This window comes from Oreochromis aureus, linkage group 5 (assembly GCF_013358895.1).
Source record: "Oreochromis aureus strain Israel breed Guangdong linkage group 5, ZZ_aureus, whole genome shotgun sequence".
In the NCBI taxonomy this organism is placed as follows: Eukaryota; Metazoa; Chordata; class Actinopteri; order Cichliformes; family Cichlidae; genus Oreochromis; species Oreochromis aureus.
In genome coordinates, this window is record NC_052946.1 from 13,068,022 (window position 1) to 13,087,918 (window position 19,897).

General features: G+C 40.3%; 2 protein-coding genes across 2 annotated transcripts in view; one reads left to right on the forward strand and one right to left on the reverse strand.

The window, feature by feature from the left end:
• On the forward strand, positions 1 to 6,225 carry glrx (glutaredoxin (thioltransferase)). Its single transcript, XM_031747803.2, has 3 exons — positions 1 to 307; positions 1,667 to 1,799; positions 5,839 to 6,225. The coding sequence occupies exons 1-2, from the start codon at positions 101 to 103 to the stop codon at positions 1,778 to 1,780; spliced, it is 321 nt and encodes a 106-aa protein (XP_031603663.1). The 5' UTR covers positions 1 to 100; the 3' UTR covers positions 1,781 to 1,799; positions 5,839 to 6,225.
• rhobtb3 (Rho related BTB domain containing 3) overlaps positions 5,862 to 19,897 on the reverse strand; it is a 25,794-nt gene continuing 11,758 nt past the window's right edge. The window contains exons 8-13 of the mRNA XM_039612325.1: positions 15,065 to 15,174; positions 13,688 to 13,793; positions 12,839 to 13,012; positions 8,404 to 8,570; positions 8,153 to 8,249; positions 5,862 to 5,980 (exon numbers count right to left, since the gene is read on the reverse strand). Of these exons, the coding sequence (XP_039468259.1) occupies positions 5,862 to 5,980; positions 8,153 to 8,249; positions 8,404 to 8,570; positions 12,839 to 13,012; positions 13,688 to 13,793; positions 15,065 to 15,174 (773 nt within the window). The remainder of the gene's footprint in view (positions 5,981 to 8,152; positions 8,250 to 8,403; positions 8,571 to 12,838; positions 13,013 to 13,687; positions 13,794 to 15,064; positions 15,175 to 19,897) is intronic.

Genomic DNA, 19,897 nt, shown 5'->3' on the forward strand with positions numbered 1-19,897 from the left:
TCTTCTGCATTGAAAAAAAAATCAGAAAAGGAAAAAAAAGAACGAGTTGGTGGGAACCCACATATCCCCATCTCCTCGTCACTTTACCAAGAACCTTAAAATGGCGCAGCAGTTTGTCCAGGCGAAAATTAAGGGCGACAAAGTGGTGGTGTTTCTGAAACCCACCTGTCCTTACTGTACCATGGCTCAAGAGGTTTTGGAGAAATACAAGTTCAAGCCGGGACATTATGAGTGCGTTGATATAAGTAACCACAGCGAAATGGACAGTGTGCAGGACTACTTCCTGGAACTTACTGGAGCCCGTACGGTAAGCTTACAGCCTCTCCGTCACAAACAGGGCACAAACTTTAATACACACACCCATAAATGCAGTGTTAATATAGTTGTATCTTCAGGGCACTGACACAAACTTTAAAGAACATTTCTACATATTTGTGGGAAATGAAAAGTAAGCATCATGGCCTTAAAGCATTCGATATTAAATGGAAGATAAAGCAGATAGAGATTTTCCATATGGGATTAAGGTATATGAAATGTCCAGTGAGTGCAGGAAATGTTCCTCGGAGATTTTAGTCAATTTTGAAATGATGACATTACAGAGTAGCTGCTGAGTCGTGTCTGAATCCTTACTTCCTCCACACCCCAAAATTCGCTCTACTGGATTGACTGAGAAGTACAGTAAACTCATTGTTATGATCAAAAAACGAGTTTGAGATAATTTCGTCTTCATGACATGGTACATTTTTTCTGCTGGAAGCAGCCAACAGATGATGGTACACTGTGTTCATTTTGAGACTCATCAGACCAGGCAACGTTTTTCCAAACATCTGTTTTGGCGAGGCTGTCAGGCTTGTAGCCTCATTTTCCTGTCAGGAGTGACCAAGTGTGCTCTTCTGCTGCTGCAGCCTGCCTGCTTTCAAGGTTCAACATGTTGTGCGTTAAGAGATGCTCTTCTGCATCTTCTCTAACAAGTTACTGTTTCAAACCATTCTTTATAAACCCTACAGATAGTTGTTCAGGAAAATCCCAGTAGATCAGATCCCAAGTAAGAATGCCTATTTGATAATCTGGAAATCACCATTATTACATGAATCACAATTTCAAGAAGGAATTTCACCTCCTCTGATTACGACATTTTTCAAAACCAACACACGTCAGCTACTTTCAGTTTTTTGTCCTTAAAGTATTATTTAGAATCTGTTCTGCTTTTTTATGATCTCTGTTTGGTTTTCTATGCAAAAAGCAAATGTACTGTGGTAGAAGTAACTACTTGAGAAGTGTACTAGGATATGATTGGTGGCAGTAACATGAGAGAATATGTAATGAGACAAACAGGAGAAAGAAGTCTGGGGTTGGGTCCCTGTGGGGAAGTTCTGACTGTCACAAGCTTCATAGTCACCCGACTTCACCCCCATCTCCCACTTGAAAACTGAAAAAAGCAAGCGTTTGTAACATGAGAGAAGCTCCCTGGGCTGATTTTGATTGTGACGAGATAAAATGCGTTATCAGATTTTGCCGCTCGTGCATGCTGCCTTTGATGCAGAAGCCGTGGCAGGCCAACAGTACCACAAAGATATTCTGATATTCATGCTTATGTTTCACAGATCACTGACCCTGTGCATGAAGCTGAAAGAGAATTTCTTCCTTTTTTCTTGTATTGGTTCAGGTCCCACGAGTGTTCATCGGTGAGGAGTGCATCGGTGGTGGCAGTGATGTGGCGGCCCTCCAGAGGAGTGGCAAACTGGAGGGCATGTTGAAATCCATTGGGGCCCTGCAGTGATTCACCTGAAGATCTCCAGGTATGGCATGGACTCTGAGAATGCAGCTTTCCTTCACCTTAAAGTACAGCACACAACCTGTTACTAATGCTCGATATAATAACAACCGCTTATAAAGTGTAAGTTAAGAATCGATTATACTTAAGGAAAATATTATTTAATAACAAAAAAAGTGGTGATGTTTGCAGATCACATTCCGTATTCTTAAAAAATCATTTTATAAGTTATATAGTTTGTTTTATGTATTTTATAAAAGCTGTTACTGGATCTGCTCAGCCATGGAAACTGATGCCAGGAAGCTCCCAGCACACAGTTTCTGTGCTGATATTAATAACATTTGGTGTTTGGAGCTCTGCAGGTAATGAGTGGGATTATTGGTGGAGTATTTAGGATTCAAGAAATTTCACAAACTGACTTGTTACAGCAGTGGCCTCCTGTTACCACACTTGAATTCAGAGAGCTCTTTAGAGTAACCTACTCTTTCACAAATATAAAGGCAGACAGCACGGCTGGGTGATTTTTTTTATTTTTATTTTATATATATATATATATATATGTATATATATATATATATATACCTGTGGCCCATCAGGGTTTCGCTTGTCACTAGGTTTGGAAATTGGTATTAATAGGTACTAGCAAACCGGTGCATGTCTTCGTTTGGTACTCAGTTGAACTCTCAAAATGTACAAATATATACGATTGTGGGATTTGTATAAAATATTTGTATACACCATACAGCTGTTTGCAATCACATCGCTCTAATATTTATGCAACATTTCATTAAGATCGTTCCAGTTATTCAGGAGGAGACATGCGCTATGATCATTACAGTATGATTATTAAGAGGTTTTTAGTGTAAAATGCATAATTCCAGGGAAAGACAAAAACGTATAATCAGTAACTTGCCAGTGATGGAGTCAGTGGTATGTTAAAACATGTCTTTATTTAAAGTCAGACGCCATGTAATCTACAGTCTGTACAGCACAGGCCCAGAGGAGCCATGTGTCTCCGCACTAGGTGTGGATGCAGCACTGGGGTACACTTTGTTTCACAGTCCACAGTTTCACCTGCTGTTTGCTGATTCGTATTAGTAGGGATGCACCACAAGGATTGTAACGTTCTGCGTCTTTGCCAATGTTTAAAATAACAATTTGGCTGATTTCTGATCCTAGTTAGTTTTCTTTAGTATTGTGATGGGACAAAAAAACAAATCCTAAATAAATAAGTGAACCGTTTCAGCGTCTTTCAGCCTTTCATCACACTATCTCGCAGTGAGCACAAATTCAGTCATACATATTTATGAAACTGGATCCCAGAGATGATAACGGCAAACTCTTGCGAGCGAAGAGATAAACATCAGCCAATGCTATTGGTGAATGTCATCTTTTTTGGCAATAGGCTGATGTACATCTACAAGGTGACTATCAATCAATAAATTGCTACATTCCTGTTTATTAGCAGATCAAGATGTATTCGAGGCTATTTACACACAGAATTTAGTGGAATTTGTGCAGCAGCTGGTTAAAGATACCAACTGCACACTGTCAAAACTTGACAGTGGGAGCTTGCTTGTACTATATATACACAGAATTTCTGTTAATACTGCAGAAATAGAATATGAAAGCATTACACGCCGCTTCCTGATTGATTGTGATCCAGAGATTAAAAAAAACATCTGCTAGCTGTCACTACTGATCGCTTTCACCCTCACGTAGGTGAAGGTTTATTTAACAAATTGAGCCGTTATGTTCTGTTTCCCCGTTTTTAAAATCGAGTAAACAGCCGTGAAACATTAGACTGGAAAGTAGTGCCACCCTGTTTGTCTCGACTTCAAATGTTAAAAAAACAAAAATCATGTCCACATACTGTATAGTTTACAAAAATAATTGAGCACCAATAAATCATAATCTCTTTATGATTAAAAAACATTTTAAATTAAAAAAAAAAGATAAAAGAAATATCTCGTATTCACCCAGAGGCTTTGAGATTTTTACTGTACTAACTTATGTTCATGATATGGTGCTTTTTTTTTTTTTTTTTCAGCATCTTCATACCATACCACCACTATAACTGCAGCGAAAGGCTTTTGCCTTTTTGTGACAGCGACAGGTCGTTATTTATTATTGCAAACAGAAAAGCATGTTTTCTTATTAACCCGCAAAGGAAAGCGTGTAAAAGTCCGCCTCAGTAGATTTTAAAAAGGAGTTTTGAAAGAAAAATGTTATTACTGTTGCTGATTTGGTTTACAGATATTAATTACAGGTTAGATGCTGTTTGATTTGAGGCTTAAATTTGAAGCCTTTTCTCCATGATAGTGTAACTGCTTCATTTGACACCTATGTACTCTACTGTGTGGTTATAAAAATCAGTCTGGCTGCAAGACAGTTTATGAGGCTGCGTCATCGATGTGAAAGGATCGACTAAAGTGTTGTAATTAAACCTGTCCTGCTCATTTGCTTACACATGAAAATACATATGACACTGCTACCAGCAGCAATCGTGGATGACTTGCATCGTGACCATTTGTTTACCCTAGAGTCAATAATTTATGATTTCAGTGCTGTTTAACTGACTCACTCACAAAACTACCTAACCCAGTTTCTTAAACCTGGGGAGAGGTGAAGCACAGCCAAAGAAAGAATGATGTTTGGTGCAGATCTGGATTGTTTAAGATTAGGGCACTGGGAGGAATCTTTCATCTGTATTGTCAGGAAATTTTAGGATCTAATTTAGCGCAAAAGGTGACATAAAAACACAGTAACAGTAACCCCAGAGACTTTTAAAAGTTAAAAATGGAGAAATAAATTAAATAAACACGGAGCTTTTGTTATAGAGATGTTGTACGCAAAGGTTAGCTTCCCTCCGTTCCCAGGTATTTTTATTAAATTGCTGTGGCCAGTGAAAAGTGGAGCTATTGAGCAAATCTGCTGGAAGCTGACTTGGACACTTACAGCGAATGAACCAGAGTTTAATGACATACAAGGACTGAGTGAATGAGTGAAAAGGTAACTCAGATAGGCCATCTCTTGGTCATGTGACTGAACAGGAGACCCGTACTTGAGTCACATGACTTACTGGTGATATCTAGCTCACTCTTTAACATTATTTACACAAACTGAAAGGGAACGAGTTGAACAGAATAAAATGAACATTGCTGCAAAAAATAAAACACAAAGTAATATTTCCCATGACTTTTTGTTAACTGTTAGATCTTAGAGGGCTTTTCATTGGGCCAATCAGAAACTGGGCTTTTCAGCCGGGGGCATTAAAAAGACAGGAGCCATGAACAGAAAAAGGGGAGCGTTTCAGAAATGTGCTGCATGCTTTCATGTTGTGGAACAAGAAAGTATGTAAACCTATTCTTGAGGAGCCCCAAAATAAAAGTGCGAGCCTGTAAATGAGCTATATATGGGCACTTTGAGAAACTGTTTTCACAAGTTCACAATCTTTAGATCAGATGGGATGCATCATGAGTGATCAAGGGTTTCATCTATGACAGAGAGGTCCTGCGTCAATCCTACAGAAAACACGCAGAAGCTATTGAGTGTTGAGGAGATCTTCCTGTTTAATCAACCTGAAGTCACATTACCCGTTAATGTAGTTTGTAATAGTTTGCACATGATCCTGGTTGTTTTCCTGACAGATGTGTGGTCATTTGATATATCAGTAATTATACTGAAGCTGTTTTGTGTCACTGGTCAATATTGAAATCCACAGCTTTGCACGCCATTAGAAATGCGATCTTTCACAGAGATTCGGCCAGTGGCCAGTCATATTAAAGTCTTATTGGGTTTTATGGATCAGTTTTTTTATTATTGCCCTCGAAGGAATAGTCATATTAGGATGCGCCAGTCAGTCCACTGAGGGAGGAGAGGCGCACCGCAGCAGTTTAACAAGTCTTTCGTTTTCTTCCTCTGCATCGTTGTCTCTCGATCAGCCCTTCATGCAGCAGGATAAAAAGAAAAAAACATGTCTTCTGTCAGGTTTCCCACACGTCGATGTGCACTGTAATCCTTTCTTCTCTTTTGTCATCGTCTTCCTTTGCTCTCTCCCACAGATGGTTTTGGCGTCCAGGTTTGGTCACATGACAAGGCAGCGGGACTTGCGGAGTTTGCGGCGTCGCTGCTGGTACTCGCTGAGCTCTTGTAGGTAGCCTCTGGACGGCCATCGTAGCCTCTCCACCTGCTCGCGCTCCTCATCTGGACACATATAAACACAATCACATGTTATACTAATTTGTACTCTACTGGATGTTTTTGTTCTTAAAATGTTAGAGGAAGATTTATCATACTTGACCAATACTCAGACACATGTAATATGAACTTATTGGGCTTCTGTTTTTTTAAATCTTGCTGTTGCCCTGTAATATCCGTCCAATGGCCTTTAAGGAGCCTGATATGTGCATGACCTATGATGACAATAAAAAAGTGGGATTGCTACACCATTTTGCTGTTAATGTTGTCTTTATCTACTTTGATGTGGTCAGTAATATGCACAAACAATAAGTATTAAATATAATATAAGGGTAAAATTATAGTACTAAACCTAGTATGAGGAGTCACTATTTAAAGGTCTGACAGGTCACAATCTAATTCACAAACACGGTGCTTTATCCTGCTGTATGGGAGGTTTCCACAGGTTTCCAGGACCATGCTTGATTCTCAAAAAAAAGTAAATTAATGATTTTAATTTTATTATATAAAAACAAGTGAATGTTCAGTGTGGTTCAATTTCAATTCACACATAACTGATGAGCACTTTGATTATACCTCATGTAGTTTTAGACGGAGCCCCACCCAGAGACCCAGAGACCATGTCTGACTCAAAAAACAACAACAAATGGGATTATTTTGCAGGGACTATGTTATCTGAGGAAATACTTGTTTTTCTTTCTTTCACTTTTTTTTTCTTTTCTTATATATTTCACAGCCTTAAGTGTACAGGCTGATTATCCCGAATGTACAGATCATCTGTAATCCTTTTCTTCTCTTTTGTTTATGTATAAAGGAAAGACACTGTTTAAAAGCGATAGGTCTATATATATTACATGTATGCAAATTATGTGTATATGTATATATGTCAGTGTAATTATTTATAGTAAAGCAGTTTCTCTTAATTGCACTGCAGGGCAGCATGTGACGATTAAAAGCTACACTTTAGGTATTAGGAGTAGAGTGTGGTCAAAGTAGCCATTCATTTTGCTTGAATCTCTCTATTTATAATTATGTCACCCCATCTATGTTCTTACCATGTTAATTATACTCTGTTGTTGATCCACAGATTTACAGTTGTAGTCCCTCCTCCTGCATTTCTTCCCAACTAAAGCGAGCAACAGTTTCTTATGACTGTAAGAGCTTGTTATTATATATTTTTAAATAACAAAAGAACAGGGGCTTCTTACTAGTTGTTCCTGTTACTAATGTCGACAGTGCAGCTGCTAACACGTTGGTTAATTTGACATGTTTGCTGCATCTATTTGTAGTTTCTTTTTTCTCTCTTTTCAGCTCCACCTTTTCACTTTTGTTTGTCCAGCTTTACCACTTCTTCCACATTAAACTCACATTAAACTCTGGCCCATCCCTTACGTCACACAGAGAAGATAAGGGATGAGCCAGTTGTGTTAAGAGATTTAATTGGTCAATGCAAATAGGTGTTCAAGCTGGCTACAGCCTGTATAATTATATCGACAAGGAAAAAATTATATTGACCCATTGGCTCATAAGTGCATCGATAAAGAGAAATCCCAGAGACAGGGCGGGACTGGTAATCAGTCCAGTCCAGCCCTGTCTCTGGGTCAAAAAGTGAAGCTGGTACTACAGTGCATTAAATCTGCTTTCTTTCTGCTGTCCAGCAGGGGGATGACTTCTCTGCTAAAAAAAAAAAGTCAGATTGTTTAGAAGTCTGGTAAAACAAACCTCCTGTTTACTTGTTTTATGACCTCAGTAAACACTTTCCTGATGAGCTGATGGTCTCAATCACTAGTTTGTTATTGAATACAAAATATTCATTTTGTAAATTAGGGTCAAATGGACAGTAAAGCAAGGTATGCTTTAGCGCATGGCTATTTTGTGTCACTGTTGTATGAGTGACTAATTCTTAGTTTCTCTCACATCCCTTACATATGACATCTGGTTTCACAACAAAAGAAATGCTCAATTTGGGGAATAATATTGGAAATCTTGATCGAGGTCATTTCCATCTTTTCTATACAGTCTGTGATTTTTTTTGGGGGGGGGGGGGCTTCACTGTTTATTTCAAAACACTTAATCACAGGGTAGTTTCAACACTGTAAAGGCTGCTCCCTTATTCGCAGGGGATACCTGTAGTAGTGTTTAGAACAGTAAGTTATCCCTTTAAAATTGCACTCTGACCTGAGAGCTCCAGGAAGTCAGGTTTATGACTGAAGATTAGGTAGTTGTTGGCGATGAAGTGGAGGAGCCAGATATAGAGCTGCTCTGCATTGTGGCACTGGAAATCAATAGAGACACTGTATGAAATGCAAGTCTTCTCCTAAATGAAATTGTATGAACATTTGCTAGAGATGGAGCCTAAGGCAGCTGCTGATTTACAGACTATGTTTCAACAAGAAAATATTGCACTGGACACTTTGATACTCACTCACCTTTGCCCTGCGGAGTAGTCGAACTACACTGATGCCTGTTGATGCCAGCTCTCTACTGGGCATGCTCTGAAGGTAAGCACATACGCAGACCTCACACAGATGCTGCAGTCGTTTCACTTGGTACATCTCGGCACAAACCAGCACAGCCATGGCCTGAAGCACACTGGCTGGACACACAAACACACAGCACTGTCTGATATGCTGCTTACTAGGGCAAAGGAAAAAAAAAAATCAATACAGCATAGCATTGCAATATTTTGCATGGCAATAAAATATTGATATCCATTTTCTTCCGCTTACCCAATTCAGGGTCGCAGGGGGCTGGAGCTTATCCCAGTTGCCACAGGGTGAGAAATATCAATACATGGGCACCAAATATTGATATATTATTATATAAATTAAAATACTCTGAATAGTATGAACAAAAGGGCTCATCTTATGCACCACCATCCTGAGAAAACTTAGATCAGATTGGTTTAAATGAAAAACCATCCAACACGGGACACACTTAGCTTGACAAAGCTACCTCCTAATTAAGAGCAAGGTAATGGCTCAGTCAGTTAAAATTAGGACAGTGATGTCCTAGCATCGACAAAATTGATTGTATTGAATTCACATACAGCGACCAGCTGTAACTTGCGGTGACTAAATTGTTGTCGAGAGCCTGAGGGTGTTGCACACTCACAACCACTTTTGATCACAAGGTGATTTCTTGAGAATAAACAACCTATGTGCAAACAGTCAGTCTGACTTGGACTGACTGCAGTCACTCTCAGAGAGACTGTGGAAGGCTTGCAAATATTTTCTAATTTATAAATAAAGACCAATTACCAACATGTTGCCATCAGTCTGAATAAGGTGTCATCATTGAGCACAACCCAACTCTTTTCTTAGCTGGCTGCCAGCTGGTTGTATTCTGGTTATCTTCTTATAGAACAGGAAGTCTGACGAGTGCAAATTTAATAGTTTAATGTGAATATCTGTCTGTGTAGACAGCAAGAAATATGTGACATTTTTACAATTTATCACAGTTAACTGCTGTATTATTAGAAACAGATTGCATGTATCAATCACAGGCTGATACCAGATTGATTGCAGACTGACTCAGTCTCATAGCAACATTTATGACAGGTTTTAGTGGCAGTGTTTGTTTACTTGGCAATCTCGTTTTGCAGAAAAAACTGAAGTGAGATAACTTTTAACTTTGAGGACATATTTTGTGGGTGGAAACGGGTGAGAAGTCACAATATGTTTTATTGCACTAATCAATAAATCATAAACTGTTAGGTATCACACTGATATATTGTCAAAATATAGTATTGTGGGGTGTCTGGTGATTCCCACCACTACTAGTTATTGTATACATTATTCCAAATGTATGCGATAGCTGGACATATTCTCCCTGAAGCTGAAATGTTTTCTTATCCTTCTTGTTCCAAAAATCATTCAGGTAAAGCACCACAGTGAGCTTAAATCAATCAAACACTGTCACAATAAAACTAATTTGGGTCTTTTTTACACACAATTAGAATCTGAAGAGCAGATTTCCAACACATAAGTGCTATCAGTCCAAACCACTTCCAGCAGAATTTAAACTCAACATTATTTGACATGGTTTGGTTTGCATTTGCACAGCACAGACAGGAGTGATACGGTTGAATGCTCAGCTGCTCCCAAAACAGTAAAACTGCACAGAGCACAAAAATGATCACTCAGCTCTGCTGTTTCTTTCATTTCGCTCAAAGCATTTTAGGATCTTTCATAAGACTGATTTCATTTTAAAGACCACACTTTTATTGTTTTAGTTCTACAGATGGATTTCATTCACACCCATGCAAATACTTGTTGCACTTACAGATCAGATTTTTTTAAATTAACTGTCATTCCAACTGTTTTTTTACCTTTAAGTATGAACACAGTGTAGAAACAGAGTAGACAAAGGATTGCATGTGAAAACTCCTCTGACATGAGTTTGTTCTCATTGTTTTGCAATGTGCAAATGTTAGCCAAGCACTGGCAAAGTGATTAAAAAAAGCTTAGACACATACAGTTGATGGATCGGACAATCTGAAACCTGTTCCCCTCCCTTTTTTTGTTGAGCTCTTAGCGCGTAAGCCACATTTCTGAGAAGTATGCAGCTGTCCTACCTGCCGAGCTGTACACAAGGTTGGCTACTAGCTGGATTAAAGAGTCAAATTACTTCAAGGGTCGGCCGTAGGTGCACATGTAGAACCTCAAAATAACGAGAAAGTTGCTTTGTGAAACCGGGGGGGGGATACAACAAAATGAGTAATAAATAATCATAATGGGAAATTTTAAAGGCAAAATACTGACAAACAATTAAATGACGCTCTTTAATCACAACCCAAGAATACAAACAAATCTGTATTAATTCAGAACTTGTTTAATGTCCTTAAAACCCATTATATACTTGCTCCAGCTTGCCATTTCTGTTTTGGTGCAACACAGACTGCACCACAGCGTACACATTTCATCATCAGATATTAACATCAAATCTCAGCCGGTTGTGAATTTAAATAAAGCTCCTTAGTCAAATCACTTAATGCTCAAATAAATAATTACCCATCGCTCTTTTTGTGCTGTCAAATTACATGCTTGCATGCAGCAAATACGAAACAAGCAGTGTCGATCTTTTTCTGTAATGTCAAAATGTCAAATTAAATTACCCCTGATGCAAACCGATTCCTGCCGTTTATGTCAAACACCACCTTCAGCATCCTTCACTCACTCGTGAGCGCTAATGCTCCGCGTGCGTCCCTGACAGGCCGCAGCTGAGCAGCAGCAAAACAAGAGGGTTTGTTCTATGTCACTGCACAATCACCCAAATGAGCACAGCATCCCTCATATGTACAGTATACATTATTTATCTGAGGGAAATACTCTGATGGTACTTTAGCTTTGATTTCACACCCTTCTTCTGTCTTTCTTTTTTTTTTTTGCTGCTACTGGTGGAATTACCTTGATTTGACCTTGAGTGCCGAGCTCTTACATAACACTACAGTGGTTGCAGCCTCTGAAGCAGTTTCATGCCTTTAATTTCCTGTTCCCATGACTCAACCTGGAGCTGTATCTCTGGGAAAAGCTTGCTTATCATACCCTAACCTAAGCTGGATCATAAGGACTGCTTGTTGAAGTTTTTTCATCATTTTTTTTTTTTTTTTTTTTACCAAACGATCTCACGCCACAGAATAATGGGATTGTGAGATGCAGAGAGCTTGTTATTCAAAGCTGATTATTCTGAAGTTTTGCATTGTCTATTCAGCAGCTTTGTTATATAATGCTACAGAGGAGGGTTGCAGTAAATCACTCTGCAACTATACATTAAAGTTATCATTTTTATACTTCTAGTCAATGAACATAGCACATTATTCTTTCTCAATTTGTATTCATAAGGTCCAGATTAGATACAAGCTGCTTTAGAGACCCCAGCAAACACACTCATTCACAGCAGCACCGACTGATCTTTTAACATTAGGGGGCAGAAAAAATCATAAATAAGAAGAATAAAACGCAGGTTACAAAATGTTTTAACTGGCCCAGAAGCTGAGAGTTGCAAACATGGAGCAGAGCCAGCCTGAATATCACATAAATATGGTGACCAAGGCATTTTAGAATTAGAATAAAAATGTATGAGTGTTTATTCATATCTTATTCCAAAAGATTTATATACGATCTGTCCAAACAAAAGAAGAAGAAGAAGCAGCAAAAAGTCCAATATTTAAGAAAAAGTTTTGATAATGATAGGGAGTAAGTTCTAAAAATACTGCTTAATGCAGCTTTAATGTTGTAGAAGTGCCTCCAGTGTGTTTTATTTCTATGCGTGCAATTTCCTAAAGCTCACCACCGTCACCAGAGAGAATTACCAGCACTAATTACTTTGAAGACATAACACACAGCGTGTCACATAGCGACAGGAAAACAAAAACAAGACGTCTGGGGCCGTGATTTGGCACCATTAAAAGCAGTGATGCCAAGAGTTGATTTTGTCATCAGTAAATCTAATTTAATTTTAAGCTCAGCGCTGGTTTCAGAGCGCCTCCTGAGAACAACACTGGCAGGATGTGGCAGTCACACAGACGGTTGATGGGACTTGTCATCTGCACTTTAGTTTTGGTTTGTGTTGAGCAAGCAGAGCCCAGAGGAGAAGCTGACATACCTCTCTCGAGTGTTTTATGACTGGTAATGCTGGTTATTTCCAGTTGTTGTTGGGCTGTTATCATTACACTGATCAGACTCGTGACTTTCATCTCTTTCAAAAATCAAGCAAATTTCTGTTCAGATCTATCATTCACCATTAAAAGGAAGCAATATCTAGGGCTAGTTTCCCGTATTTAGCCACCTTAATCATTCATCCTACTGCGTGCAACGAGACAGTGGTCATACCACTGCTGCTGACTAAGTGAAGGAAACTCACCAGGACAGCAGGAATCAGTGTAGAGGTACTCGAGGAAAGACAGGAAGGTGTCTGAGGAGACGCCGTGGATGGGCACCACTCGGCTACGAGCCTCTGCATACTTCCCGCTGAACATGGCGGCCATGACATCACAGCGGGCCACCAGCACTGCCCGGTGGGCTGGCAGCACACTCCCTAAATCACACGTGTGGAAAATTAACATGTAAAGTTGAAGTTTCTGTGAAGCCTTTCGGTGGCCAAAGAGTGTGAAGAGTTTGTGAGTAACATGTTTCATCTTGATGCATCAGCATGAAAAACTTCAATAGCCACCATGAACACAAGCCGACTTCAGTCACACATTCCTGCTAATATAGCAGAAGTGTATAGTATTAATGTAATTTCGGCTTTTAATGAGTGATCGGTCACAACTGCCCATTTAAATGAACAGTAAACTATTGTACAACCTCTCAATGGCACAAGTCTCATCATCGAGTACCATTAACAAGACAGATTTTCTCCATGACCTCCATGAAGTTTAGCGCACAGCTCAAGGGCACAAGGACAAGAAAAGCTTGCTGCAATTTTTATGAGATAAATATCGATTAGGAGAGGCTTTTTAGCATTATTTCTAAATTTCTCGATTTCATAGAGAAATGCTGAATGCAAAAGAGATTCTGCTGAGCTGAAACACGACCAGAATGAAAGAGAGCCCATCGCTGGGGCTGTTTGATCTTATTTTGTCTCCAAATGGATGATCGGGCCAGGCACGGAGATCCTAATTCAATCACAGCAATAAAACATGACCTTCTTCTGCTGTGTTACATGCATTTGTAAATGTGTGTGTGTCTAATAGGATCAACGTGAACTTACCTTGCACCATGAAGATGACATCAGAGTATAGAGGAGAATTGAAGAGGTTGACGAGAGTCTGGGGACCAAGCTGAGCTGCCCTCGCACTCGGTGTGTCCCTGGTGCCCTGCACACACACACAAACAGTGGAGAGGAAGACAGAAGAATCGGCCAGTGAGAGTTGAAATTCCTCTGCTGCACGTCAGGTACTCGTTGCCAGCACAACTGCCATTCTTTGCATCTATCCCACATCCCCTGTGGAATACTAATGGCGTCTCTGCCAGTCTTGCTTAGCAGTACCCAAACATGCTTGAACTGCAACGCCAAGAATGTCATGAGTGGAACTGGCTAACACAGAACACAGTGAGAAGCAGACGGCAGTCCAAACTGTCTGTTATCAACATGTTCATGTATTCTGTACAGCACAGCGGGTGAAACTGGTGGAATAAGAAAATCTGTCAATGTGTGTGTGTGTTTGTGTTTTTTGCAAAGTGTATGTGCACACATGGATTTCAGTGCACAGTAGAGTGCATTCAAAGCATCCCATTTCCACTATGTGACCTTTCTCAGTCAACTGAAGCGCAAAGAACTCCATAATTTCACAGTGAGAGAGTGAGACAGAGAGCAAGATCAACACACACAGTTTAAGTTGGAGGCAGAAACAAAATCAAGAGGCTTAAAATTTCATAAATCAGTCAAAGCTCATGGAAAACTTATGGGAAGTTAATTTCTACAGGTCTCACAGAGTCAGATTACCCAGAGGTGCTGGAGATGATGCGATCAAATCATGACAAGACATTAGGGTGTCTCATTGCGTTAAAGTGGCCCAGCCGTCTCGGTGTGTCAGCTCATCCCAGCACCGCCTCAGGTAGACCTAGTTCTATCCAGATGGGTTGGTAGACCATGCGTGGTGCCAAAGGCTTGTCAGACACAGCTATGTCACATCTCTTTATCCCACTCTAAATATTAAAGCCTGCTGTTTTGTAACATAGAACCATGTCATGCTCTCTGAGCAGCTGCAATTACACATTACAGGCGTAACGCTGCAGTTTCTAAAATAATTTTAGTGTGCATGTGTTCTTGAGTTGTGCTTTTTGCTCCTTGGAGGGTATCTCTTGTTTACTTTCTGCTAATTCCCACAGTATCTGAGAGGTGATTACAGGCAGTAATTATGTAAATATTCTAATTATAGCAACATTATTACTGTGCTGTTTCCAAACAAGTCGCACTAATTAAGGCACTCTTAGTCTGCAAATGCAAAACACGTTTATACATTCAAAGAGCAGATTTAACACATTAAAGTTATTTAACCTCTTTATTAAGGACAGCCGAGTATCGGTGTCATACACACAGTCGAGCCTTAAACAAGATTTTTATTATTGCGAAACTTGTCCTCACCCTTTCTCTGCCGATGAGGGATCGTATTCGATCTATAAGCTGAGCCACAGCGAGAGAATTCTTCAGCTTCTCATCCAGGGCCTCCTGGAGGTGCTCCCACTCCCACGCTCCTACAAAACATCCACAAACAACCCAATTCTATGGATCCACAATAGTTTACAGAAACACACAGGCAAACGCTTTTCTAGCTGGCACTGTGCTCTGACCACCCACATACCTTACACCAAACACTTGAGGCCTGTTTTTGTCAAAGTTGGCTTGTTCTAAAATTTTTCTGTTTATGTAATCTGTTGTCATTATGGGTGGGGAGCCCAGTCCAGATTCCACCCAGCAAACTCAGAAACAGTGAATAAAAAAGGCATTTGTAGAACACATCGTAATTCTGCCTTCAAACTACCTGGTTAGTAATTCATATTTTACTTTCATTTAAGTCAGTGTACCTGATGCCAGGAACAGCTGGGCCTAGAGTCCATATGAGTTCAAAATGCCCTCAAACGGATGCACTCGCTTGGACTTCAGGGTGAAAAATTTGATTTGGGTGTTTAAAGGTCACTGTGATCTCACAAAACACATTTTAGGCCATAATTCAACAATTAATTTGCTAATTATGGCAAATTTTTACACAAATGATTAATAGGAGAATATTATGAAGTGATGACATTTCATATCAAAAGGTTAACACTGCAACACTTTTCTGACCTTTATTCAAGACATAACTCTGGTACTGAAGGAGTGAATGTGACCATCTTTTACATTTTACTTTACATTTAGTCATATATTAAATTAGTGATCCGCCATCTTCTGCTTTAAGAGGCTACAAATTCGTTGAAGCATCCACATTTAACAATTTGTAGCAAGTAAAGAACCTACATTGTTCAGAACTGTCAATCTACCTTATAGAACAAATAAAAATACACCCAGCCATTCATCGCTACATGGACCAAATAGCCTTTAACAACAGGTTCAATACCCCATACTACCAGCATACTCCCCACAGACTACCCTGAGAAACAATCCAATCCAATAATACAAGTCCATGTACACTGGATGGGCAAACTCCCACAGACCTTCAATTATCATTGAGAGGTTAAAGAGCTGATACAGTGACTAATGAGCAAAACCTCATTGTTTCTCCTGGATCTGAGGTTCAACTTATCAGTGGATTCTCCTCTCCATTACTCCAGCACAGACTTCCTGAGAGGCCCAGGAGCATGATCCCAAAATTTGGAGCACACTCTCCAGTTCCTTTTGTTAAAAAGGTGAGCAACCACTCCAGTCTGTTAATCAGACCTCTACACAATGCTGCAGCATACCAGAGTCTTGAGGACCACTAAAAGTCTTCTCTGCACATGCTATATAAGTCTATAATCTACTCGCTGTTGATATCACTCTGTCTCCTGGATAGTCATATTGGCATAGTCCATACGAATCAGAAAAGGTACTAGACATGCTAAAAAATCAAAGCATTTTCAGCTGTGACTGGTATAGACAGCCTCAATGAGTACAAAGGACTACAGACCTATAGCCCTCACGTCTGTAGTCATGAAGTGTTTTGAGCGGATAGTGTCTCAGCACATCAGAGACTATCTACCCCCCACCCCCCACCCCTCATCCTCCACCAGTTTGCTTACAGAGCAAATCGGTCCACAGAGGATGCCATCACCATCACACTCCACAGAGCACTTAGCCATTTGGAGAACAGGAAGAGCTACGTCAGGATGCTCTTCGTGAACCATTCGACACCATAATCCCAGACATCCTCACCCCCAAACTGGATCACCTTCAGATTCCCACTGCCACCTGCTCCTGGATCAAAGATTTCTTCACCAACCAGCCTCAATCAGGCCTCACCAATCCCCAACTCTCCTCTCCCTACTGTACGCCCTGTACACAAACCCACCCAACAAATGTCATAGTCAAGTATGCTGCTGTCTCATCTCTGATGGAGATGAGACGGCGTATGGCCAATGGCACGGCACGGTGGTAGAAAATAACCTGAACCTGAATGTCCTTAAAACAAAAGAACTCATAATGGACTTCAGGAAGCACAGACGGGTCCACTCCCCTGTCATTATAAATGGAAATGAGGTGGAATCTGTTTCTACCTTCAGGTTTCTGGGCACCCACATATCCGCTGATCTCACCTGGATCCACAACACAAATGCCCCAGTAAAGAAGACCCAGCAGCGGCTGCACTTCCTCCGTGTCCTGAGGAAGAATAACCTGGATCAGACGTTCCTGGTGGCCTTCTCCCACTCCTCAGTGGAGAGCATCCTCTCCTACTGCTTGGGTGTTTGTTACGCAGGGGCCACAACTGAGAACAGGAAGGCTGCACAGAGGGTAATTAGCACCTCCCAAAAAAATCCTTGACTGCCTCTTGCCACCTCTGGAGGCTATCGCCAGATCCTCCAGTCTCAGGAAAACCAGGCCCATCACAGGTGACCCCATGCACCCCACCCACAAACTGTTTGACCCACTGCCCTCTGGTCGGTGCCTCAGGTCAATCAGGTCCCACACCTCCAGACTCACAAACAGCTCCTTCCGCTCTAAACAAACACTATTCCCCCACCCCTGCCCACCCACCTCACCAATGTGAGCCTTTGTCTGTGTAACCCTAATCACACTGGCCACTCATATACAGACTCTATACTCAGACCAAGTCCTTTTGCACTGCTTTAAAGCACTTTGTTCTCCAATGTGCGTCTTTCAATTGTTTTGTATATATTCTTCTTGATTTTATACATTTCTCACATTTGTTATTTATTTCTGCAGTCTCATTATTTATATTTTATTCCTGCACAGTTGGTGTGGAGCACTTATAATTCTGTTGTACATGTACAACGACAATAAGGGGCTATTCTATTCTATTCTATTCTATTCTATTCTATACTAATATTACAGTTAAATCACAAGTGACAGAAGTAAAAGAGGAGCACAGCGGTGCAGTAGGTAGAACTGTCGCCTAATCACAAGAAGTTTTCTGATAAAAACCTCCTGGTGAGCTCAGGCCTTTCTAGGTATAATTGTGAGACTGTGTGGTTGTCTGTGTCTGTTGAGGCTATACCGCACCTCTCGCCAAAAGTCATTTGGCATAGGCTCAAGCCCCCATGATTCTGAGCTGGATAATTTGATACAAAAATGGATGGATATATAAGATACTAGTTTAATTTGTGAACCTGTTCTTCACATGCTGTACTGCACAATGTTCCTTTCAGGTAAATACCAACATGAGCATGCTAACATGCTTACAAAGTCTTGCATGCTGATGTTTAGAAGGTATCGTTTACTATCTTCGGTTTCCATGTGTGCATACTAAATAGGACTGAGCACAAAGTGCAGCTGTATCTGATGAGAATCTCATTTGTTTTTATGATAAACACATACTGGACATTTTGACTGGGTGATGCCTATCTTTCAATTAAAAGGAAAAGAAGCATTGACAGAAATGTTCAGTAGCTGTTGTGAAAATCAGGGTGGGAGTAACAAGAAACACAAGAGATTGCCAAAGTCACACTGAGTCACCATGTGGAAAAATCTGAATGCCTGCAAAAGAAATCATGACAATGCATTCAGCAGTTGCACAGATATTTCAGCCTGGACCTAAGAGGTCAACCAACCAACCAAACAAACAAACACATAAATGAGCCAAAATATTCATAGCCACACCACTAATGCAGCTGAAAATGATCGCTCAACAGTAAACAAGGACGAGAACAGATTGTCAGGGTTTAATGCACAGAGGTTTCTATAAAACAGGATGTAAAATATAACGACCCAGTAATTATCAGCACTGATGAACATGATAAACCTAAACATAAAAATGCACAAAACAGCAGAAATACAAATAAAATTCTTCATGCTGCTTCCTCAGCTGAGACATCTGGAGAAAACAGCTGGATTTCATTGCAGTATACTACAGTCTTAAATTGTAGATGCTTTATAAACGCTGCACATTCCTGTAGCTTGATTGGGGTGGCACACTCTGTCTCACTGGGACATAAACAGGCTGTCGAGGAAAGAAGGGAGCTGGACTGGTCAGGATTTAGCTCATCATTAGTTCATAATGATGGTATTTGGCCTGATAGAGGGATTACCTCAACACGCGGTGCCAGATAATGAAACTGCGTGGTGCAGACACCTCAAACGCAGGCTGAGAGATTAGCTCAAGCGCTGTCGTACTTTTACGTGATGCAACTGGACACCAAGAATATGGATTCAAGTAGACAGAAAGTGGACAGGCAGACAAGTTGGAGAAGAAATCATGCCTAAACAATTAAAAAAACAACAATCACAAAGGCATTTCCAAGAAGTTTCATTCCTGGCTCTTAAGTTTACCCTAACTTCAACTAAATTCAAATAAGACAGCAGCAAGGTCAGCAAATCAAACTTCTAAGATAATTTGAGATAAGATGCCCTAAAAAACAACTGGTGTGTCGTCTAAGTCCTGAATGTCCTCACACACACACACACACACACACACACACACACACACACACACACACACACAACACACACACAGATCTGTGTCACAGACATGTACTAAACGTGTTAAACATGCACATACACACCACAGCAACCAAGTGACAAATTCAATAGTACAGCAGCACACTACACAAGGAGACAGAGTCTCACAGTGTTAACATCACACAAGCAAAGTCATGGCCTCTGTGACTGTCCATTCACACTCATGTGACAAAAACCCCAAGCCTGGAATAACACCATGGGTGTGTGTGTTTACTGATACATGATATATTGTTATGCAAATTAGCTCTGGAAAGCCAAATAAAATAAGCGACAACTGCCAGTCGTTGAATCACCGTCAAAAAAAATATC